Source organism: Drosophila mojavensis, unplaced genomic scaffold (assembly GCF_018153725.1).
Source record: "Drosophila mojavensis isolate 15081-1352.22 unplaced genomic scaffold, ASM1815372v1 contig_16, whole genome shotgun sequence".
NCBI classification, from domain to species: Eukaryota; Metazoa; Arthropoda; class Insecta; order Diptera; family Drosophilidae; genus Drosophila; species Drosophila mojavensis.
Genome location: NW_025318693.1, coordinates 7,825,076 through 7,834,607, shown reverse-complemented (window position 1 = coordinate 7,834,607; position 9,532 = coordinate 7,825,076). Strand labels below are relative to the sequence as shown.

Below are 9,532 nucleotides of genomic sequence, written 5' to 3'. Positions count from 1 at the left end.
GCAAACGAATCTCTATGAAGGTTGGCTGCTGCCCTAATCTCCATCTCCAACATCAAAATCAAGCGCAGGACAACATACAAGTTGCAAAGAGGTTCGTTAGGGCCATTGAACATTTAGTATTTGTTATTGGTTAAATTATTAACAGAAAGCTTATAAACATGTATTAAACTATTTTATTACAAATATATATTCTAATATTCATTTATATATAATTTTATTAGTAAAATCTATTTCTCCTATTGGTTTGATAATTTTGAAAAGCCGAGCCAAAAATTTCTCGCAGTGCCACTGCTCATTTTGTGTGAATGCCATAATCAGCTGTTGACATTGGCGTTGCCAGATAACTCGTTTCAGTCCAACGCTAGCCGGCAAAGAAAATCTAACAAATTGGTCAAAAACGTTTCGAATTCTTAAAATTATTTAATAAAATGGCTGGGGATAGTGAAAGCAGCAATACGGAAGGCACAAATGATCACATAGACCTCTCCGTGTATAGAAAGCTGGTTCGACAGTTTATAGACATGGTAAATGAAAGTGAAATATTGTAATCAATTCGTAAACAAAATTTCGATGTATTTTTTAATAGCGTCGATATTCATCTGCTTTGTTTTGGGCAGAAAAGGTGTCTGTCTTAAGCGGCCATGAGCCACGGGATGTTTACTACCAGGCACAGTGCATGTTTCTACTTGGCGAGTTTCATCGCGCGGCTCATACAATCCAGCACTACAAGCTAGAGAGGACCTCATTGCCGTGCTTGAACCTGCTGCTCGAAAGTCTCTATGCGGCCAAGCAATACAACGAAGCTGCAAATGTAATACAAATTGTTGAGGTGGAGACAATGACCACATCTTTAATCAATCAGCCGATGGATACAGCTAGCGGCATCTATTTGGAAAGCAATAGTGTCTTTGGCGGCGAAGAGAACAATCGAAACGAATTGCTGGCTTCTATATTCCTGATCAAGGGAAAAGTATTTGAAGCATTGGACAATCGCGGCATGGCCATGGATTTCTATGTACAGGCTCTGCACAAATCTATTTACTGCTTTGAGGCACTGGAAGCGTTGGTGCAGCACGAAATGCTCATGGCTTGGGAAGGTAAATAACCAAGGCAACTCACTATACTCCGATAAACACCAATTTGACTTTATTATAGAATTTGAGCTGATGCATCATTTGCCGCTGGCTCAACAATCAACCGAAGCGGATGCCAAGTTCATCCTTAAACTGTACGAGTCCCGATTGAAAAAGTACTATGAGCTCATATCAGCGCGCAATGCGGAAGAGATTTCTCCCATTGTCAATCCGGACGTGCTCAAGTATATCAAGGAGTTTACAGCACGAGTGCAGCAAACCTGTTCAACGGATACGCAGGTACCCAAGCCCTCTGCGTCCAAGGTGCCAATGACCTCAAGTCAGTTTATGTCTCCCGCACAGAAGTGAGTATTAATTAAGCAATGTTTTATGCCTCGCTCTTATCAATAATGTGCAAATTTTACAGAGTGCTGGATGATCTGAAAGCGCCAACGTTTTCTCTACAAACAAGTCTGTCCCGTGCGTCATCTATGATAGATGCCACCCACCGCTCGCTCTTTGATGCATCCCATCGCCGAGGCTCGCGCGAAAATGACAGCGACAGCTTAGTGCCGCTCAACAATTGCTTGAGTCGGGTGCAGCGCAGCACAGATCTCCTTGCTGCTGAGGCTGAAAAATGTTTCTATGACTGTGACTACAAGCAGTGCCTGAAAATACTAAATAGGTAATTGTTGCATGAGCTAATTTCATATTTATATTGCAGTAATATTTTTCATATAGCTTGTTGAAGGTTGATCCGTTTCACAATAACGCACTGACCATACAAATTGCCTGCCTAGTGGAAAATGGAGATTTCAATAAGCTCTTCTATGTTGCCCACAAGTTGGTTGATCGGTATCCGGACAAGGCCATTTCATGGTATGCAGTCGGTTGTTACTATGACATGATAGGCAAGAGTGATCCAGCACGTCGTTACTTGTCGAAGGCCACATCCCTGGATCGTCTCTACGGTCCCGCCTGGCTGGCCTACGGACACTCCTTTGCCAATGAGAATGAGCACGAGCAGGCAATGGCTGCTTACTTCAAGGCCACACAACTAATGCGCGGCTGTCATTTGCCTCTACTATACATTGGTGTCGAGTGTGGACTTACCAAAAACCTGGAATTGGCAGAGAAATTCTTTTTGCAAGCCATGACAATTGCTCCCATGGATGTTTATGTGCTGCACGAGCTGGGCGTAATTAAATACGAGTACGAGTACTTTGATGGGGCTGCCACAATATTTCAATGCACTGTGGATATTGTTAGGCAGCGTGCCAAGGCCAACAATGAGGAGGTTTCGGCTCGCTGGGAGCCGCTCTTTATAAATCTGGGTCACTCCTATCGTAAAATACAAAAGTTTGAGGATGCGCTATACAATTTTCAATTCGTAAGATCAATGTTTGATTCTATTCTATTTATGCTCGCAATGAGTAATGCGTAAATCTGTTTGCAGGCGCTTATGTTGAAACCCCAAAGCGGCAATACATACACTGCCATTGGCTTTATACACGCTCTACTTGGAAACTTGGACGAGGCCATTGAGTACTTCCACAAGAGCTTAGCACTTAATCGGGATTGCATTGTTACGTCTACAATATTAAAGGATTGCATCGAGGACTTGATGGATGATCCCGGCACCATCGATGAGATCTGTAGCAAGGCACCGAGCGATGTAACTGAATCTATATCGGCGAGCAGCCGACGCGTACTGAATACTGATAAGTTGAGTGGTGTTAAAATGAACTTGAAATTCGAAGAGGAGGAAGAGTTTTCAAATTCAGACTCGAACATGGTTGTCGAGATGAGCTTCGATGCATAGAGGATCAGCTGCAATAAGCTCACACACCCAAACACGAGAAAACTAACAAAAAGGTCAAAATTTGATTGATATTTGAGAATATATGTTTTTTCCGCTGTCTCATTAAATATTTCCCATGTACTAATACAATAATTTGGTGATGACGGCTGCCATCTGCACTTGAACCCAATTTACGCACACGGCTTACACAGCTGTTCCAGCTAATGAGCCAAAAAGAAGCATGGGATTTTTCATGACGTTTTTCCCATATTTTTTTAAGCCGCCGCATTGTACAAAGTATTTAAGTAAGCGAACTGATCACATTTTGATCATTATAATATTGTCACAGTTTCAAATTCATTTGATATCCTATAAGCAAAGAATTTCAGTTTGTTACAATTGGAAAGTTCTAGCTAATTTTAAAATTCATACACAATAAATTGAATTAAATTACTTAAATTGAATCGCAAGCTTTTTTAATTTCATGCTAGGATGTACTAAGTGTTATGTTTATTTATGAATACGTGTTTCCTAAGCGTGCCTGTTGATATTTCCAGTCTAAATCCCAGCGGCATTATATAAAGCAATTGTGGCATATAAATCCATCTTGCTTAGAGGTCAAGGCGATAATGCTTATCGGGTATTGCTATGCGCGAAAAACTAAAAAACTACATTAAGAAAATGTCGTTAAACTTTGTGTATGCAAACAAACTACTGATACGATTTATGAAAGTCATTTCGCCCTAAAAACAAAAACAATATTATATAGTAGAAATACGGTTGGCTCTGAGCGTTAACCAAATATTTGTCCACCAATAAAAGAGTGTGACGAGCCAAGACGATGACGATAACAACAACAACTCTGTCGAGTGCACGACTGAAGGTCTGCCGGTAAAAAATATGTTTATGTGTATAAAAGCTCGTTACCGACTGATAAAGTCGGGCACGCGGTACAGAATTGAGTATATATATCCAGTTCTCTCCAAACCGAAGCACAGTCAAACTTTAACAAGCAACCAAAAGAACTAAACAATCCAAACCATCTAACATGTCCCGATTAGCTTTAATCCTACTTATGGGCCTGGCTTGTGCACAGGCTGTGCCATTGGCCCTCGACGACGACATTGATGACACGGAGGTCATTGAGCTGCCCGAGAACGGGATTGAAGAGGCGCCGGCGCCGAGTAAGGACACCATTGATCTGAGCTCTTATGGTAGCGCCTTGTTCGGTGAGCCGGATCAAGATCGCACCGGCGCTTTGGTAGGCAACTTCAGTTCCGAAACAGACACGGTGAATCCCGAGGAGCTGGGCAGTTATTTGGAAGGCGACATTCTCATACCACAGGCGGCTGTCTCTATGAAAAACGGGTTAACCACACAGAGTTCGCGCTGGCCCAACGGCGTTGTGCCATACGAAATCCGCGGCAGCTTTAATGCGCACGACATGGCAACGATTCAGAACGCCATCGATCAGTACCACAAGCGCACGTGCATTCGATTCGTGCCCCGCAGCACTGAGCGTGATTACATTTCGATTGTGAGCGGCAGCTCGGGCTGTTGGTCATCAGTGGGTCGCGTCGGTGGCAAGCAAGAGGTGAATCTCCAGTCGCCTGGCTGTCTTAGCCGTCCCGGCACAGCCATACACGAGCTGATGCACGCCCTTGGTTTCCTACATGAACAGAATCGCATGGAGCGTGATAGCTATGTGGCCATCCAATACAGGAATATTCAATCCTCGGCCATGAGCAACTTCGAGAAGGCCGCCTCAACGGAGGCTTTCGGCGTGCCATACGATTATGGCAGCGTTATGCACTATTCAGCGAATGCCTTCTCTACCAACGGACAGCCGACTATAGTCGCCATGGTGAGTGCATGGAGTACCTTGAATTTAAACTAACTGTAAACCAATCTGCTTACTTTAACGTACAGCAATCGAAGGGTTCTTCTCTAATGGGCCAGCGTAAAGGATTCTCAGACCTCGATGTGGAGAAATTGAATCGCATGTACGACTGTGGGTATGTGGGTGGAGCAGCGCCAGTGCCCGGTGCAGGCACTGGAGCACCAGTGGCAGCTCCCGGTAGCAATCCCATCGTCGATAGTTTCCTCAGCGGCCTCATCAGCGGGCTGGGCCTTGGAGACGGCCATGATGAAAAGGCCACGGCAGCCAGCAGCTAAACCAAAGATCCCACTCCCTTCACACGATCACCCACTGCGAACAATTATTTAAAGCATTCCACATACACCCTTAGCCTAGAACTATTTATCACGAATCTCTGCCTGATCAAAGTATTTAAGAAATAAATTAGCAAGAATTTTAAATATATTGAAATACGTGTTTTATTTCGCTTTTGAAAAAAAAATAATGATATATCAAAAAAAAAAAAAAAAAAAAAAAATATATATATATATATATATATATATATATATATATATATATATATATATTATTATTATTTATTAAACCTAAATAAACTACAATGCATTCGATTTTCAAATTTCATTTTGTATTGCATTTCTCAAAAATATTTTCGACTATATTAAATTTATATCCAAACATATCACTCCCATAAAATAACATATAGCAATAAAAAAAAAAAAAAAAAACCTAATTTCTTGTTTCTTTAAAAAATTAACACAGAAATTAAAAAAAAAATTGTAAACTTTTAATGAGCCGTTGTAAATTTTATCTATATACTTTAGTCAATTTTAGAAAATCAATTTTTAATTCATTATTAATATCGATGGATAGATCGATAGATATTGAAAACGAAATGATAGACCTGTTCTATTCAAAAAGTGTATCAAACTTCATTATTATTTTTTATTCTTTATATCGTTTTATATATGTATATTCCTATAAATAATTTTTCGCGTCACTTGAGAAAAAAAGAAAAATTGTTACGCGTGATTATATTAATCTAAAATATCAGAGTTAAATAGGCGTTAAATTTTCTAGTTCCGCAGTGCTATAATAATGTAAAAGCTGATAGATTCCAGCCTCAATTCAGATATAAAAGCCGCAAGAGTTCAATACGGTTAAAGCAAAGTTTGAGTAACCGGCGAGCAATGCAGAGACTAATATTCACTTTCATTTCCATGTACACACTCAGCTGGGCACTGCCTTTGGTATCCCAGAAAGAACTGTCCTTTGGAGATTCAACAGAATCTAGTGAGGGTATCATAGACTTGAGCGCCTATGGCAGAGAGATATTTGGCGTGCCGGATCCGCTAACAGGTGCTAGGGTAGCCAACTTAAGTGTCGACAGCAATGTTAATCCCGAGGAACTGGGCAGCTACATTGAGGGTGATATTTTGCTGCCATTGCCTGACATTATTACGCTAAATGGATTACCCCAAAAAAGTTATCGTTGGAAAAAGGGCGTGGTGCCCTTTGTTATCAAGGATGGTTACAGTAGCAAGGATTTGTCCACCATCAAAACTGCCATGGACGAGTACCACAACCGCACCTGCATCCGATTTGTGGAACGTAGGGGCGAGAAGGACTACATTTCCATTCAGAATGGCAACACGGGCTGTTGGTCCTATGTCGGTCGCAGAGGTGGGAAGCAGATAGTCAATCTACAGTCACCTGGATGTGTGGGACAGCCTGGAACAGCGATGCACGAGCTGATGCATGTAGTTGGATTTCTGCACGAGCAATCCCGCATGGAGCGTGATAACTATGTGACGATTATGTATGACAATATAATTCCTAAGCACAAAAAGGACTTTAAAAAGGTGGACCCTACCGAGGGCTTCGGAGTGCCCTACGATTACGACAGCATAATGCACTACTCAGCTACATCTTTCTCAAAAAATAAAAAACCAACAATAGTGACAATTGTGAGTGGGACATAGAACAGCAGAGATATTTGTTATAATATAAGAATAAGGTTAATTAATTTAATCCTGAAAAACAATCTTTAACTTACAGCGACCGGAGGACAACTCTCGAATTGGGCAACGATTCAAATTTTCTGAAAAGGACATTTTGAAAATTAATAAGATGTACAAATGCAAACAGTCAACAAATTCGCCTGATGATGTTTCACTTTCCACACCTGAGCCAGAAAGCTCAACGGCAACAACGGTCAGCTCCAGTCTGGACCCTGATAATTCTTTAATCTAGATTATTGTTTAATCTAAGATATATTATTTTATGGGACACGTAAATTTATTTCCATAAGTAAATGAATAAATAAACATCCTGGCGAGCGCAATGCGACACTGGCCGATGCTGCGTAGGCGTAGTCGAGACTGCTCGACTACGAGATACCCTGACCCTCCAAGCTGATAGTTTAATGATTTTGCTTTTCACACAGTAAATCCGAAGTCCCCAAGTCGAATAGTGTTAAAATTAGGCTGAAAAAAATAAAAAAAAAAAATAAACTTATCGATTATCCTCGATAAAAAGATATCGAATGAGTTATCGAAAAAATATGATGAATTTGTATACACGAATCTCCATGCAAAATTTCTAGCTTCTCTCTAGCTCTTGTATCTTCTGAGATCGACGCACTCATACGGACGGACGGATAGACAGACGGACAGGGCTATATCGACTCAGCTCAGCGCCCTGATCAAGAATATATATACATTATGGGGTCTGCGACGCCTCCTTCTTCCTGTTACATACTTTTCAGAAAACCATTATACCCTAAATTTCCCATTTTCAATGGGTTCAGGGTATAAAAACTAAAACTCAAAGAACTCATTAATGTAATTCAAGCTCTAAGCACTCATCTTCCTACTTAAGAGCCAAACTTAAGCACCTGCCAGACCACATTCTTTCCTTGCGAAATCCATTTGTCCAAAGATTCTCGTTAACAGTCTCATTACAGATTCCTTTTCCATCTAACTCGATCCAGCCTACACTCACATCTTTTATAACATCGTTCAGTCACTTTTTATGTAAAATTGATTCGATTATCATCATTCGTTTTCCTATAGCTTAATTATGTATTACATTTTGAATAATTAATTTTGACCTTGATTAAATTTAATCCAAACATGTCACTTCCGTACTCCTATTAGCATTGTGTAATATTACAACAAACTTTTTATGAGGCTGGACTTGCTCTATATTTACTTTAGTCAATTTCAGACAGATATATTCGCTATGCCCTGATTTCCCCTTTTCAATGGGTTTAAGGAAAAAAAACACACATGTTCGGTATAAAGTAATGTAAATACATTTGAAGATCTTTGGGTCTATATATGCTTAGCAGTTTATCATTCACAAAATTTTCGGGTTAAGAACCCCTTATCACCATATCAGCAAGGGCTTCCAGTCTGGAATCTATGCAATGAATCTTACTATTCTTAATTGTTACGAGAATAGATAAAATGTGTAATTTTAATCTAAATTATATTGCCATAAATCAGAGTTGATTAGTTGTCATATGATTTAGTTCCGTATTGCTATAGTGATGTAAAAGCTGATAATAGCTGTCGGAGTGATTCCTCCCTCAATTTAGATATAAAAGCAGCTAGAGTTCAATGCAGCTTAAGCAAAGTTTGAGTAAGCGGCGAGCAATGCAGAGACTAATTTTTACCTTCGTTTCCATGTACACACTCAGCTGGGCGCTACCATTGGTATCCCAGGAGGAAGTGTCCTTTGGAGATCCAACGCAATCTAGCACGGACATCATAGACTTGAGCGCCTATGGCGCTGCCTTGCTTGGTAAGCCGGATCAGGAGCTAACAGGTGCTAGGGTAGCTAACTTAAGTGCTGACAGCGATGTTAATCCCGAGGAGCTGGGCAGCTACCTTGAGGGTGATATTCTAGTGCCACAACCGGCGATCACTATGCGAAATGGCATGGTATCACAGAGCTTACGGTGGCCCAATGGCGTGGTGCCCTATCGAATCGAAGGGGATTTCGATAGACAAGAGTTGTCCATTATCGAAACTGCCATGGAGGACTATCACAAACGCACCTGCATTCGATTCGTGCCACATAGCGGCGAGAGGGACTACATTTCCATTGACAGCGATTTCTCGGGCTGTTGGTCTGCTGTGGGTCGCATCGGCGGGAGGCAGAGAGTCAATCTACAGTTACCTGGATGCCTGCGACGCTACGGCACTGTGCTGCACGAACTGATGCATGCACTTGGATTCCTGCACGAGCAAAGCCGCATGGAGCGCGATGACTATGTGATGATTAATTACGACAATATACGCCCTAGAGCATGGAAAAACTTTAGAAAGGCGGACATTTCTGAGGCATTCGGGGTGCCCTACGATTTCGACAGCCTTATGCACTACTCAGCCCGAGCCTTCTCATGGAATGGGCAACCGACAATAATCACAAAGGTGAGTTGGGCGTTGAACAATAGAGACTACTGATTATAAGAATATACATGAATATAAGAAAATAAGAAAATAAATATTCAATTTACAGGAAGCGAAAGACAACATTCGACTGGGTCAACGTTTGGCATTTTCTGATAAAGACATAGAGAAAATAAATAGGATGTATGCATGCGGTTCTCGCTTAACAACTCCGCCTGCTGATGTCTCATTCTCCACTCCCGAGCCAGAAAGTTCAATGGTAACAACATCAAGCAGCTCTAGTATAGACCCTGATAATTGGATAGAATTACTCATCAGCAGCTGGGGTCTTAAAGGAAGCTTCGAAGAGATTCCAGAAGTATAA

General features: G+C 41.1%; 4 protein-coding genes across 4 annotated transcripts; all 4 read left to right on the top strand.

Annotated features, from left to right (window-relative positions):
- The first annotated feature begins 335 nt into the window (after positions 1-335).
- Positions 336-3,338, top strand: LOC6573081 (cell division cycle protein 16 homolog). Its single transcript, XM_001999137.4, has 6 exons — positions 336-524; positions 587-1,097; positions 1,156-1,438; positions 1,501-1,758; positions 1,815-2,463; positions 2,530-3,338. The coding sequence occupies exons 1-6, from the start codon at positions 429-431 to the stop codon at positions 2,893-2,895; spliced, it is 2,163 nt and encodes a 720-aa protein (XP_001999173.1). The 5' UTR covers positions 336-428; the 3' UTR covers positions 2,896-3,338.
- Positions 3,339-3,432: 94 nt separating this feature from the next.
- On the top strand, positions 3,433-5,168 carry LOC6573082 (hatching enzyme 1.2). Its single transcript, XM_001999138.3, has 2 exons — positions 3,433-4,738; positions 4,804-5,168. Exons 1-2 carry the CDS (start codon positions 3,923-3,925, stop codon positions 5,047-5,049), a joined length of 1,062 nt encoding a protein of 353 aa, XP_001999174.1. The 5' UTR covers positions 3,433-3,922; the 3' UTR covers positions 5,050-5,168.
- A 716-nt stretch (positions 5,169-5,884) lies between these two features.
- On the top strand, positions 5,885-7,163 carry LOC6573083 (hatching enzyme 1.2). The gene is made up of 2 exons (XM_001999139.4): positions 5,885-6,717; positions 6,809-7,163. The coding sequence occupies exons 1-2, from the start codon at positions 5,941-5,943 to the stop codon at positions 7,001-7,003; spliced, it is 972 nt and encodes a 323-aa protein (XP_001999175.2). The 5' UTR covers positions 5,885-5,940; the 3' UTR covers positions 7,004-7,163.
- A 1,238-nt stretch (positions 7,164-8,401) lies between these two features.
- On the top strand, positions 8,402-9,528 carry LOC6573084 (zinc metalloproteinase nas-4). The gene has a single exon (XM_044007423.1). It carries the CDS (start codon positions 8,410-8,412, stop codon positions 9,220-9,222), a length of 813 nt encoding a protein of 270 aa, XP_043863358.1. The 5' UTR covers positions 8,402-8,409; the 3' UTR covers positions 9,223-9,528.
- Positions 9,529-9,532: the final 4 nt, after the last annotated feature.